The sequence below is a fragment of the Scatophagus argus genome, chromosome 18 (assembly GCF_020382885.2).
Source record: "Scatophagus argus isolate fScaArg1 chromosome 18, fScaArg1.pri, whole genome shotgun sequence".
Lineage (NCBI taxonomy): Eukaryota > Metazoa > Chordata > Actinopteri > Scatophagidae > Scatophagus > Scatophagus argus.
The window spans coordinates 10608112-10623722 of record NC_058510.1 but is presented as its reverse complement, the minus strand read 5'-3'; the positions used below and the strand labels follow the sequence as shown (position 1 = coordinate 10623722).

Genomic DNA, 15611 nt, shown 5'->3' with positions numbered 1-15611 from the left:
AGCATTTTAAATGTGCAATCGGTGTAACATTATGTAACATGTCATGTCACCACCATCATATTCACCAGCATCGTAGGGCCGCCATTTTGGTTTCCTCAGTCTTTTTGTGAAAATCAAATCTGACTTCTTTATTGACTTTTGTGCATGAGTGATGAAAGCTGCTTACATACAGTATATACATACATGATTACAGTATGTAAGCAGCGTGTGTGCACTCACACTTTGTACATACGTAGGCATGTCACAACAGCCTAACACTAAGAAAATGAATATAGCCAGTTTTCATAATGAACTTTAGGTGACATGCTGGATGTAAACAGTCAGCAATTACACTTATGCTTGTGTGAGTTAAAAGGAACCTGTTTCAGATGTTTTAAGAAAAGTGTATTAATTTAATGTTAATACTGTAGTTAATAGTCACATAATCTTTAAACCAAGTGCTGCCAAATTATTTACAGATTAGATTACAGTAACCTCTTGATAAAAGAGAGAAATAAACCAAACATTAGATATTTAATACATAATCCAAAACAAACACATACACACCTTTGAATTCTAATTGTGGTCATGGTCCAACCACTTCAATTTAATTACTGTTATGCAAGAAAACTCACTGACCACTCCCTCTTAAAATAATAATAAAACAGTATGGAGCTCTGACATCATCGAGGACAAAGTAAAATCATTTGCATTGAGCATGTATTTGTTAAAATGAACAGCTGAACAGCGAGTATTGCCTCAAAGTCCTTCTATTACTGCACTCCTTCACCAGCACTTGCCAACAGGAGGTAACATGAGAGACATGACCTCCAACAGCTCCACAGGAAATCCTACTCCCATGGGTAATACTAGCCAGCATACCACCAGCGGAGCACAGGAGCAAGTGGGGAATTGGTGGATAACGGTGGTGACACGAAGAAGAGGAAGAAGACAAGATTCTTTCAGCTTGGTGACCAGGAAAAAGGAACAGAGGAAAGAAGAAATGAGAAAGTGAATGGCTCACTGTTGTAATCTATTCAGGCGAAACATCTCTCCACTTCAGAAAGTCTCTCTCCTAGTGTGTGTGAGAAAAAGTGAGGGACAAAGAGAGAAAAAGAGAGAGTCAAGAACGAACAATCAAACGGACAAAGAAATGGCTGGAACTGGTACAGGTTTTGTACAGTTTCGCTAAGCAAATCAGCAGGCCTGATAGCCTCAGTGAATAGACTCATTCTTCTTATCTGTGTGGCCAGCAGAGCAGGGGGGAGGAGGAGGGGGTGGTGAGGTTCTGTGTAGGTGACCTAGATAAGGTTATTCCTTAGCTCTATTAGGCTTGTGGGGTGGCCTCTGAAGGTGACACACCCCTCCACTATCAACCCTCCCTTCTCTCTGCTATCAGTAGAAATTACTGACATGATAGTCAGGGGATATCAGCAAGAGGGACCTCATGCCAAACAGCAAACAGCCAATACTTCACGTTATATGGCTTCCGCATGAACTTCGTCTGCTGCAGAATCTCAGACTCAGTGACTGAGATCTCTGATTAGGGGGTTATAGTCATTATTTGTATCCCTACAGTGACAATTCAACTTGAAAATCCAGTTAATGTAGAAAGGAAAGTGTTTCACATTCATGGCTTCACAAAGCCAGACATTTAAGAGGAAGTACTACTGCGTCAGAAACAGATGGGTCCATGGTAGACTGGTTAATCCTGTTGCTTGGAATGCTGAAGTCAAGTTTTAAGTAAGTTCAGTTTAATGGTGAACAGGAAGCAATGAGTTTCACCTTTGCAGATAGAAATACAGCATCCTCGTTACAGAGCCACAGCATGCAGTGGCACGAGTTCAACGTCTTTGAGGAAAACCAGTGGCAGCACAATTGTATCATCCGAGACAAGTTCCCCCACATTGCGTACCTTGTTGGCCTGGGTAGTGTACCACCATGGGTATCAAAAGAGATGCAACCGCTACATTTCCCCTTAGATTCACTGAGAGCGTGTGCGGTTCAGGACAGTCCGCAATAATTCTCCCAGATCTTACCCACACAATGCAGGTGCCCCAGCAGACCAGTATGAGTTAATGCAAGAACATGATCCCTCACTGGCTTCCCATTCTGCTAATTGCATTTAGTGGAATGTGCAACCAAGCCAGAGGTACTACTGAATAGTGTTTTCACTATGAAAGGCACGGCAGGTGATAAAAGCTGTGGTCGTATTGCATAGGATTGCTTTGAAGAACTGCAGCGGCTTACACAGTTCATCAGAATGCTAGTGTACCTCATCTATTGCTCATTATAGTTTATTTGGAATAAATACAAAGAAGAAGTGGGGAGTGGGCAGCAATAGCAACCATGGCTGAAAAGTAAAAGCACTAAAGAAAGAAAGAACAACAGGTTTAACACTCACAGGAAACATGTGCATGTTCTCCACAGGAAAGCCCTGAGCAACAACTAAACTTAAAACACTTAAAACATAGTTGGATGGAAAAGTGACATGCCATGTCCAACAGTGTCACCAAAATGAATTATGGGTTTAAAAGAGAATACAGCAGCATCTTCATAATTTTGTAGCCAGATGAACACAGGGATGATCAGTTCATAATAGGAACAGATATTGAACACTGTGTGTCAGTGAAGGCCCCATATGTCTCAACAGTCGGTAAGGACCCGTAGTGTAATTATCAGAGACTTACTGCTACTGGTTCAGCAGTAGCATGACCCTGCAGTTAACAGGGATTATCTCATGATCTCATTAGGTTACAGCTACAGTATTTAGCTGTGTCATACTTTATGGTGAATCATAATACTGATGGTTTATGGAGCAGCACGAAAACAGACATTTTATATCTATTATATCTATTTATATTCAGAAAAAAAGCTACACATGCAATGACACATACAAAGTGTCAAACTGTTTTTGTCCCCTTATGCTTTTCTTGCACCATTTACCTTTAATTGGAATCAATTTAAGGTACTATTTTTAAGAAAACAGCAGACACACTTGACATTTAAATATAGTGAGATAAGAGAAAATATTGAGGTCCCAATGGGAGATGATTCATTTGGACAAGATGTGCGTCTATTTACTTTTCCTCATGGAAAACTAAATAGAGGTTGCACTTCATGAGTATTTTTACTTTTACTTTGTTTGCTGAGAGATCAGCTTCATCCCCATCTATCAACATGTGAAAACACTGCTGCAGATGTTTGAGACTAAGTTCCTGTTGTCCAAAAGATTTTTTTTTTAATGAATCTATACAGTTTTTCAAGAATACCCAATAATCAATATAGCACAATACAAAATAATTCCTTTTAACTCTAACTTATTGACTGAATTACACCAGGAGTGTTGCCTGTACAGGTTTCAGAATCACACACAGGGTCAGCATTTGTTAATATTTAAAGGCCAGAAAGTCAAGCACACTCTAGTGTTTGATTTATATAAAGGGTTAGGCCGGTCTTAGGTGTCATTTTGGCTGGCGGCGGGGGGGGATTACAAGTGTCACACTGCATTTCAGATCTTCCAGATATGTGAGTGAAACTACTTCTCACTTCTTGAGAAGTAAATGTTTACATGAAATGGCAAAGAAGACTGAAGACAGGAAATTGCAGAGGAAATTTGTTTGTGAGATGTTTACGTGAGGCCATTCTTGCTCATAATGCTTAGTCTTAACTGGAGGGCTTCCTGAATACTATCTTTAAACTGATGACTAGATTCACATGTGGCCATGAAGAGTTTGGTGCCGAAGCAGATATGAAATGAATATGTCATTCATGTATGTCTTTGTATTCTATCATTCAAAATATGTTTTCAAAAGCTACAGCAGTGAATAGCAGGAAGCAACATAGATTTGTGGTGATATTTAAAGACACTGCATTCAAGTCAAGGAACAAAAGTGAGTGAGTGTATGCGTGATTGGCTGAGCATGAGATGGAAGTATCGTGGGGTGCTTTGGACAGAGATTGTTGCATGATGATGGCGTATGTTGAGCACGTTGGCACCTTGCATGGCAGCCTCTGCTGTCAGTGTATGAATATGTGTGCAAATGGGTGAATGTGTTGTAAAGTGCTTTGAGTAGTTGTTAGACTAGCAAAGTGCTACATAAAGGGCAGCTGTAGCCTAGAGGTTGGAGAAGCGGCTTGTGATCGGAGGGTCACCGGTTCGATGTGGTGGAGTGATTAATGTGACAAATGCCCCCCTCCCCCTCAATTAGCCGGCTGATGTGCCCTTGAGCAAGGCACTTAACCCACAATTTGTTCCCCGGGTGCTTGATGCTGCCCACTGCTCCTGTGCTCCTGTGTGTGTTTCAGTGCATGTAATTTGCTGGGTGTTGCATGTGTGTTCAACTAAGGATGGGTTAAATACAGAAGACAAATTCAGTGCGTGTATGTAAAAATATATATACTGCCAATAAAGCTGATTCTTCTTCTTCTTCATAAATGCAAGTCCATCATCTATTATTTAAAATAATAATATTCTATTCTGTTTTTTAGAATTATGTTATGAAACCTATTAGAGAGGCAAGTCACCTTTTGTAGATGTTCATTGTTTATACTGAGACTTTTTTCTCTCAAGGTATAAAACATATGAGGGAGTTTGAGTCTGGGGTTCCAGCCTTACAGGATAGAAAGACTGTTTGATGTACGCTGGCTGTCTTTATCCTGCACATCTGAAACGGCTCTCCAGGAAAGCTATCCAGCCTTTCTCAAACTCTTTGAGCATTGTCCAATTACAAATCCAGATCTATCATATAGAGGACTAGATGCTGGTGTTATCTCGTGTGGCCTCTGATTTCATTGTTATTTGCCTTATAGACAGAGCTTTACTTGGGTATGTTTTAAGCATAGATTTTATTTTAGTTCTTTTATATGGTCTGTTCATGAAGTAGTGTTAATCACTACAAGGGAAGATACATTTTGTCCCCACAGAGGATAAAAATAATTCAGCAGAATCAGGGGTATACAGAACAGGGGTGGGGGAGGGGTGTCTCACCCAGCCAGTAGGGTAAAATCAATTTTTCACAGTGTTAAAAGGACAGCGTTTTCACAGAGTTGTCGGGGAGAGATGTTAGAACAATGGTACTACCACACAAACTGGTGCTCTGAGCAGTTAGGGGTTCATTGTCTTGCTCAAGGGCAAATACTCAGGAGATAAACTGGCATCTTTCCAGCTACTAGTTTCCATTACTAGTCAGCCTCCAGTTCAAATCGAGGGTTTTTCTGAGTTTTAATTTTAATCATCAACCATAGAACAAAGGAGAATATAATATCCCCACAAGGTCCTTTAATATCTATTTTTACCCCTAACCCTAACCTTAGAAAAAATGAAAATTTGAACAACCATGCCAGTTTTCCACTTCATTTACTGATGAAGCTCATGGGATAAATATAGTAATCATTACACAGAATAAACAAGTATTTACCCTCCTGACTGAATGAGATTAAGTAACATTGTGTCTCTACATTAAGTTGATGCATCCTCTACACCCTGGTTGTTACTCACACAGAAGTGCAACGTCAGATCTGCTGAGTGCATACTGCAGTGGCGTGCATCCTCTTCAGATTCCCACACTCTGTATTCTCTCTGATCACAGATGTGTGCGTATAGTTCCTGTCTCCTTAATATAAGTCACCCGCCTGCCACACTTGATTATGCAACATGCTGCACCACTAGTCAGAAGCCTGTGGGAAAAATGTGTGACAAATCTGTTGTTATGCGTTGACCATAAAGACTAGCCCCAGATTTTTTTTTTTTCCCCTCACCCTACATGTTCAATAAAGCCCATTTAAACACCAATGAGTCATTACTATCTCCTGTATTTCACATGGAACTCAGCCCGGTGTAACTAATTCACAATCTGATATGACACTGAAGTTTTTGACCTTGACAAACACTGCTGCAGACGATGACCAGGTCTTGTGTTATATTCTCATCAGTTTATGAAAGCATGCGTTCAGGGAGACAAAACATGCAAATAAGCGTGGCCACATCTGTATTACATGATGGTACCCAGCAGGATGCTTCCTCTCACCCAGCTGTCACAACACCAAGTGAGATGAAAAGATGCAACACAAAGGCAGCACTGGTGAGATAACAAGACTGTGCAAATGTGAGGGTGTAGTGAAGTACCAGTAAGGAATACAGGTGATCAATGGCAGTGTTTATTAAACAATCCAGCATGATAAAGTGACCAATCGGTTTTACTCATTCATGAGTTTATTAATGATATGCTTAAGTGAATTTGTGCAGAGAATGTCAAGCAACTGATGTTTTCCTCTTGTGAACAGTGTTTGTCCAGCCAAAGCAGCCACGACAGCCTCAACGTGTCAGGATCGGATTTCTCCACCTTTTGAACCAGTGTGTATGGAGCTGTGCATACACCCACCTAAGTCAACATGTGATGATGTTTGATAACATGATGAATTCACTCGGCATAACAAAAATGATTTAATTAATTTATTATTATCATTATGATTATTATTATTTATTTATTTTCAGATTCCAAGATGAATTAAGTAATACGAACTATACTCCCATACTTTGTGGTCATGATTACTTTTGTTATGGTTACCTGAATGCCGGGTAATTTTTATACATACTGGAAATATTAGTTAGTTTCAACCAACATGGAGTTAATGTTAGCTTAATGGCTAGTTACTGCTAAAGAAATCTGTTAGCGACTGCTGTTAGTTCAGCTCCAAATCAAGGTCTTATTGTTTAAAAGATTGCATAGAATTTTAAGTATTAAGTCTGTCACTGTTATCACAAATCCAGACATCACTGGTTTCATCTCCTGTTGTCTCTTGCTGCCTACATTTTGGGATTACTGGTCATAAAGTGCTCTCACTAGCAGTCACATGTGCACCTAAACCAAACTTTTCCATTTTGATTTGTATCAAAGAGTTATTTTATTATACAGCTCGTTATTGATTGTGACTGATGTAGTCAGACAGACATTGGAGCAGTCGATAGCTTTTATTTTTATTGACATTTTGGAGGGCACATTCTGCGCTGGCGTGATGAGGGCACACTGAGGACGCGCTGGGGACAAGTCCAACTCTATTGAGAGCTCTGTGTGGTCAAGCCAGTGTTTACTGTACATAAGAGAAACATTCACTTCTTCTCATGTCCTCAAGACCAGCTGAAAAAATTTGGTAACACCCAGCCTCAAACAGAGCTGGTAGGAAAGCCCCATTGATTAAAACCTATCTCATCTTCCTGTCAGGAGTTCATAGGAGAGGTGAGAAGTCAAGTGCTGCTCACATTTCACAGAGAGTGAAATGCCATTGCTGATTAAACTGTTGAACGGCAGCTAGCAGTGTCTTCTCGCCCACACATGATAATAAATTGTCAACACCCATCGACCACCATTTGAATTGAGTGTGCCGTCATAATTCTCTATCACTTATAAAGGAAATAAAACAAATATATATAGTGACAGGACATTGTGGGGTTTTTTTATGTATTTTTTTCACTGTCTAAGTTTGCAGTGGAAAGATTATTGATAAGCTAAAATAAGATCAATTATGTATAACTACAGGATTAGATATCAGTTTCCTGCTCCTATGAATTAATATACAGCTTCCCCAGTGCTGAAGGCGCAGTGTTTTGGATTATAACCAGTAATAGATTATGAGATACTTTTACATACTTCCATATAATATTACATATTTCACTACACACACTAAAGTGGCTTTATGTTACTTTGAAAAAAAAGATACTTTTGAAAATTGAATCACTCTTTCTTGAAAGAATTTCGATACAACTATCAGTTGGTCTTCACAGTACTACAAGAATAGCTTAACCTAAAGGCTGGAAGCAGTCCAACCACAACCTATTTGGAATTATGTTCTTAACTAAATATTTAACGTTCATCATGCACCCAAACCCTGATCTTTTCTTAAACCAAACCAAGTACTTCTGTTGCCAAATTGTAAGCAAGCTATATCCATTTCATGTTAATCTTGTGGTTATTGTAGTTATCATTACAACAAAGGTCACTTGATGAAAGTCACATGACTGTGACAACAAATTATTTGACTTTGTCCTTTCCTGCCATTCCAAAGTCCATGGAATGGGGACACCGTCATTGACATTCACAAAGCTTTAAATGCATAGGCCTAGCACGCGACTTGTCGTTGCAAGTGGTATGTTAACTATAAGGCATGCCATTAAATCATGTTGGTTGATACCATATCATAAAGCCACATTAGTGTTTGACCAGCATATCATTTGGGATTGTGTAATCTTTATCCACTGGGCTTCACCTATTGAGGGGGGAAAACTGAGAGACTCAGGTTCATTTACAAGACGAGCTGACAGGCTGCATGTAGCAGGAAACTTAAAAAGTTAAGGTTAAAAACCAATTCAACAAGTCATGTGGAGAACTTGCTCAATTATATTTAAAGAAGCAAAACAGATGAAACACTTGACACTTGTTAGTCATAAAATATATTTATTCAACTAGTAAAACATCCACTTCCAAAATAGAATGACAACAACACATACTCATGGGACAACACTAACAATGACTGGCATAAGGCATTTTTTTTAAAAACTATTTTAACTACAATCTTTCTGGAAACACACAACTTTTCTTAAACTTCTTTATTGTTTCAGAAATGCATAAAGGGTTAACAAAAGCTCTTTTGTTATTTATTGTCCATCCCAGGGCCTGACATCAGGCTGACATTATTGTGGTATCTACTGGCAGGTTCTTTTCTTCCTTGGCTTTCTTAGCAGGGTAATCATTCTTGGCTTTGTGCATTAGCAACTATGGCATCGCCCACAAGGCGATTGTGCGTTTTAAGCTTTAGCACTTGACACATTGGGGTTTTCAAAACAACACATGAAGGGTTTTTCTTTACACATTACATTTCAGTTTGGAAAGGAGCATCATTCCTTTCTATTGCTATATTATCAGGGCGTCACAAATGCACATGACCTTTTGATTCTAAAATATAATTTAGGAATCACTTAAGACTCATTTTGCATAAGCTTTCAGGCTTAAAAAAGACAACATGGGATAACAAACACATGAATGAGTTTAAGATTAGGCTAAAAAAAAAACCCCCAAAGAAATAAGCCATTGTCACACTGTTGGGCAGCAAGCAGCAGTTGCTGTACAATGAATTTAAATCAATAAGCAGGTCAGTGCCTATAGGCATCGTGCCTGCATGAGACTGTGTGTGCGATGTTGTGGTTGTGCCTGTGCCAGAGGGGGATTTTCTGCATCAATTGGTTGTGATGGAGGCGGTTGCAGCGTTTCATTAAGCTGCTGTGATGCAGAGGCTGGCAGTCAGTCAGAGATTACAGACAGACTGGCAGCGGGAGTGTGTGCATCTTTTTATCTGCACCTTACCCTCCTCACAGATGGTTATGTATTTCCCTCCTCCCCCTACCGACTGCAACTAGCTTGTGTCTCCTGCTTCCCGTAGGCTTGAGAGCACCATTTTGATTGTAAATCATGTTCATTTTCCATCCCTGTGGTGTTTGCTGGGCAACATAAGGAAGACCTGCTCACACACCGGCTGAAACGTCTCTGAAAACATTGGCACCAGATAGTAATTCCAAGTAAATGTGCAGCTACCACCAAGAAGTGTCTTAAATAAATGATGACAGAGCATCTTTGCTGGCTTAATACATACATTGAGATGCAATTCTTGCAAGTGCTTCATCTCACAGTTAGACTGCCCAGTGGTAAAAGCAATGGGCCACAGGAATTTCATTTATTTCAAAAATTGGACGGAGAGATATGTGTGCTTTGTTGCTCATTGCTAAAGAGGTAACTCTGGGTGTCTAACTAAAGGGAGGGGGAAGGGAGAGGGCAACAGGGCAGAAAGGGCAAGGGGGGGTGGGGGGTGGGGGGGGGGGTATTACTGGAAGGAAGCACGGACGCAACGACCCTTGAGCGGCTGGGGAGGACGATAGTTGTCCACCATGCAGCACTCGGCCTCACCCTCAGCAGAGAAGAGCAGGCTGCGGAATTTGGCCATCTGTGAAAAGGGAGAAGATGGTCACATTAGGCATTCCTACTGACCTCCTGTGACTGTCACTCAGAACACATCACTAGCTGCGCCACTGAGCCAAGAGCCTTCGAGGTCAAAGCTTTGTTATTAGGAACTGAGTTTGGAAGTTGTGCTGCTGATGCTGAAAGGAATCACTTTCTTGCTTCGAGATAGATGAGAGGTTTATTACCACTTTCAAGTCTAAATATAGAGGCGCAACTAGCAGTTAGCAGCCATTAGCTCATCTCGCTATTTCTTGCCCTAAACGTACATATATATATATATATATATATCCACATATATGTGTGGAGATGTGGAGAGAGAGAGGTAACTCAAGAAAGAGGAGTATACTATGAGTATTTCCTGAAAAGACAAACAATGTTTTGTTTGAGTCTGTCACGGCAAGGAACGCAAGATATTTGATATTTAAGAGATTTGTCATTTACTCTGGGTTAATGTGTCACTGACACAGTGGGTTGCTATTCATCTCTGTGGCAAATGAATTCAACAAGTGGGTGTATCCTCTCACAATTAGCTGATAACTAATGGGATGTATTTATTACTTTATTCTTTTTTCAGATTTATGAGTCACTGCTTTGTCATTATTTGCTTGACTAGCCTTAAAGTCTAAAGGTTATGTCCACATGTCTCACATGTTTACCCTTGAGACACACACTCGCCACCATGAAATAAACATTTGACCAAGCAGTGTTAATTTTCACATGGCCTAAACACTCCGACCGCAAGGACAAAGCTGCTGAGAGAGGCTGTTATTTTAGATTAATGGTTGGTTAGATGTCCAATGTCCATTGCAGTGGTGGAATTATGTGTAATTTTAGGAGTAAACACAGCAAGTGTTGACTGTGGGCCTTTATGTGCGTAATCAAACGCTCACTGAGGCTGCGTCTCTTCACCTACAGGATGTGTTGTGCGTGTAGGACGAACATTTCCTGTTGACTCCCCACATATTGACTCAAAAACACTCAGGCCTTTCCTCCCACTACAAGAGGTTTCTTCATCGTGTTTCAGCAGCGCAGCTATTCTGAACAATTAAGCCCTTGATTTAGTTCCTAGAGTAAGAGAGGATTTGTAGAGAGGGCTATTTGAGACTGTGGGCACGCAGCCAGTCGGTCTGCTACCGCTCAATTAGCTCCACGAGAGACCATACCTGCTCAGAGCTGACGCTGATTGGCTCTTTGCACACAATCCAGGTGACGCTCTCCAGCAGAGGAGGTGTGGTCAGAGAGCCATCATATGTCCAGTAGTCTAAGCAGCTGGGGAGCAAGGTAGACGGGTCAAAGTCAGCGAAAGTGGTCTGCTTGCCCTGTAAACAATAAAGAAAGTAACAGAAAATGAGGAGCAGGTCAGTCATACTTTATCATAAGTAATCAAATGTAAAATAATTTGCCTTTCATGGAAACATACTTTGCCCTTGATGAGATCAAAGCTGTCCAGAACTTTCTGGAGACTGGCATTTGCAGCACCAATCTGAAAAGCAATAATACACATAATGTTGAAGGGTCATCATACGATCATCAGCAAACAGTACTATTCACTGCAGCTTTGTGGTAAATGAAAGGAAAAGTATGCTATTGACCTGCAGGAATACTCCAACAACAGCGAGCCCATCAGGCTGGCTAGCAGCCTCACCAAAACTTGCGTATTTGGTATTCCAGTGCACCAGATGGAGCTGTGAATACAGGAAACAGAACAATCAAAATCAATGCCCTTTAAAAGTCATAATATTCATATGATACATTTCCAGAAATATTGAAATCCATTCGTGATACTACACTTTGACCTGGTGAATGTGACATTAAACATAAAAATCAGAGAAAATTTCTTCTCTGCTCGGGCCTAACTTTAATCTGAGCATCAGAGAATGTTTTGTCTCCACCCATTACGTTTTAACCCAACCAACCCATGAACCAAAACAAATTCTAATCTGCCTTTTCCTCCTTGTTACTGCCCATCTGAATATTGTGATCACCCTAATAGCACGGAGACATCTTTACCTCAGCAGGATACTTGGTCCCGGCCACAGTGTGCTCAGAGCCCCTGTCATCTGAAGCTCCCCAGTGGAAATGAAACTGCTTGAGCCTGTAGATCCCTGAGATCGGTCCATCTCTCAGAGCTGCAGAACAAACACACATCTGCCATCAGTTCGTCCTACAATTGAGCGTGGGTGGTGCTGCAGTCAGTGTGAGTGTGCAACATTGATAAATATGAAAACACAAGAAACACATCAACAAGATAACAAACACACACACACATGCAGACTTCCTATTTCATGGGAACAGACTCAGTTCCTGTTGTGTAAGCTCTGGTCAAGCTGAGGGTTACATTCAGCGTGAAACGATGTCCAGGTATTGTTAACATCAAACCTCCTTCCATTGTTACATCATGTATCTATTTGCAGTGTACAAAGTGGCTGAAGCAGTAGCAGATAATCCTGCATATTGCTCTATTTGTGGTGCTATGTTGACACACACACACACCCACACAGGATATTCATTTCTCAGTAGTCATCCTTAAATGACGAGAAGGTGCAGCAGAACCGGTCTTGAAGAAATGTTGATGTGTAGAGGACTTACAAAACTAATGTGATGTTCATCTTTTCCACCTTGGCCGCACATGATGCATGACGGACGATGACACGCAGACCTAACATGTCCTTATTTAGAAGGAACAGTGTGGAAAATAAGTGCAGTGCGAGGCAGAATAAAGAGGCTGTAACTCATCTAGCCCTCATTCTGCAAAACCGCTTTTGTGTTTTCATCATCAGGATGATTGTCCACTAGAAATAATCCATGTGATTGTGTCGATTATGTAATATTCTTCATTACTCTCAGATCAGCTTAAGGACAAGCAATCCCAAATCCTCAAAATCCTACATTTAAAAGAGGCACAAATGATTGTTTCTCTATGAAATCGGATGAAATGTGGAAAAAAATAATAATGCAATCTATTTTTTATATTCTGGGGGAAATAATCAGGCATCTTTTTGCTAACTTTAACATGCACGTTTAGCACACCAATAGTTAAGCCAGGGTTTGTTTGCAGAGTTGGCCTGTAGCCTCCGTTTTTTGCGCCTTTGACCTCATTGAGAGTAGAAAAGAGTCGGCGTGGGAAAGGTTTAGCAGAGGTTACATTACCAATTCAATTAGTATCTGCGTGCTTTGTGCTTCGCCTTTGAATGAAACCCCTGCAGCCTAGTCAGTATTTCTTTTATTAAAAAAAAAAAGCAAACAAGAAACCAGTCCAATGAAATAAAATAAAATTCTATGATCATTGTTTGCTGAGAGCCCCAGAGAAACTGGGACGGGTGACTCATGCATCCATAAATATTAAGCTTAATATTAACATGTCCGAGTTGTGTATAAGATGGAGACCATTAGAGCTGCAGAGTTAACACACAACCACTGAACTGAACCTGAAAGCCGCATTTTGGGGGGGGTTTCTCCATCCAACAGGCCCCCCATCACCATCATCGATTGTGTTTGTTTTCAAACCTACAGGTCGGCTGGCTCCTCTATTGTGTGAAACGCTGTAGTAATAATCGGAAATATAGAAGCAGGCTAGTTCCCCCACCCCCCTCCAGGTTAAGACGAAATGTTAATAATGCAGATTTTTTAATCAAATTATGCGGCGTTGATACCGAGCAACGTCGCCTCCACTGAGCTGCTACAATCATGCAATATTGATGGCACACTAACTTGAGATGTCGGAGTCATCTATGAAGGTCACTTGGAAGGAATGTCCGTTGTTGAGAATATCGAGGCAGGTGGAGGGATCGTACTTCAGGTTGAGCGGCTTCAGCCCCGCGTCGTATGATGCATCGCCAGGTACGATGTCAATGGGAGACTGGCGGGGTCCATTGGCAATAGGAAAGTTATCAGCCCATTGTTCGGGTCCTAAAAGGATATAATAATAATAATAATAAAATTGTGATTGTTAGAATTTTCATCGAATCTGTGCAGTATATGTACATCTGGAATGAAACAAATTGCGCATTCGGGGATTGTGAGATGCTTAAAACACGCGTAAAAAAAAAGAAATAAATAAAAAGCCCCCAAATGCGCAGAATGAAAATCACTGCAGTGACCCGTGCTCCCGTTCATTCAGCACAGTGCATGCTGGTGTGGCTGGTTTTGACACCCTTCTCAGTCATGTCAACCTTATATTGTAGCGTGTGCGTGCAGTGAGCGCCTCACCGTTGTCTGCTCCGTATCCCCAGGAATGAGACATTGTTACAATTTGGATTTGTGGTTATCAAGAGCCGTAATCTCCTAAAGCGAGTCGTCCCCCAGCGCAAAGCAGCCAGTGTCCTCCACTTGACAGCTGCAGAGCTTATATAGGGTCCCCCCTGTGAGCTATCAGGCTGTTGTTGGCCACATGATGTCCGCGCAATGACCGGGAGGAGTTTAGATGCACCGCAACGCTGCAACACAGTGGATCAATGAGTCTCTCTCTGCCTTTCTCTCTCTCTCTCTCTCTGCTGCTGCTTCTGTGGTGGTGTTGGTGGTAAGATCTTCATTGACGAGCCATACTGTGATCAACTGGATCCTATTCTCCGATCAACGTGCCGAGCGCATTTTCACCTAACGGCTTTAACTTGGTTGTCATGTCAGGAAGTAACGGCAGAGTCACCTTCAAAACTGAAAGCCGGCTTCAGCTGTGACATCACAGAGAGAAATGCTGTAGAAACTAAATCATAACAGCAACAGCGTTCAAAAATCGAAAAATGCAAAGCAGGTGGGCTGGTTGGTCTACTTGCTGGATTGAAGGTGTCTGATTGAACAGGAGAGATCAGTGTGAACAAACATGGGCCATAAATCTGATAACAGTGAAACAACAGAGATAGTAATGGTCGTTTGGGTGGAACATTGTGGGTTATGGATTTTTATCCAAAAAGACTGGACTCAGCTCTTGCACAGACTGCCAGTCCTTGGTTCAGGGTAGGGTTTCAGAAGACCTCAAGTTGGTTTTCCGAAGTAGTAGCCTAAGGACAATAAAATTCATTAGGCCGATTACTCCATAGATTAGAGGAAAATCAAACACTCGTTAAATGATAAATATGTAGGCCTATTTTCGGACTTTGGACAGGAGAGTTGTCTTGTTCTTGCACAGCTCAGCAAAACAGATAACTAACCGAAGGTCTGCTGTACCTGATATGTCAGTGATGGTGCCGCAGAAAGCACATCTGAACAGTAAATGTAACCCACATATATAATTTAATGCTTAGATAGAAAAGCTTTGGTGCTTTAGTTATGCTTTAGTTACGTCTGCTATTAACGTGACATAATTAACATAATAAAAGTGAAAACAGGCTTGTGCTTCCAAAATGCAGCAAACCCACATCTCTCACCGGATGGTGTGGTTGCATCCAAGTGATCAGCGCAGCTCAGTGTACAATAGCTCAGTAGTTTTTCAGAAAATCAGCACCTGTAGTGAAACACAGCTGTGGTGGTAACACGGTGCCACCTGCTGTTGATCAAGGGGACTACAAGGCTTGGAAATGTTTTACATTATTATGTCTTTTCTTTTTTTCCCCACTTTGACAGGCAAACAAACAAAAACCACAGAGACAAAATAGTTAAAAACAAGTAAATCAAGAGCATTTTAGA

The 15611-nt window shown here is 41.0% G+C and overlaps 1 protein-coding gene across 1 annotated transcript; it reads right to left on the bottom strand.

Annotated features, from left to right (window-relative positions):
* Window positions 1-8415: 8415 nt before the first annotated feature.
* LOC124049818 (carbonic anhydrase 1) lies at window positions 8416-14648 on the bottom strand. The gene is made up of 7 exons (XM_046371876.1): window positions 14199-14648; window positions 13701-13898; window positions 12000-12118; window positions 11582-11674; window positions 11410-11472; window positions 11153-11308; window positions 8416-9972 (listed from the first exon to the last, which is right to left on the bottom strand). The coding sequence occupies exons 1-7, from the start codon at window positions 14230-14232 to the stop codon at window positions 9853-9855; spliced, it is 783 nt and encodes a 260-aa protein (XP_046227832.1). The 5' UTR covers window positions 14233-14648; the 3' UTR covers window positions 8416-9852.
* Between the last annotated feature and the right edge of the window lie 963 nt (window positions 14649-15611).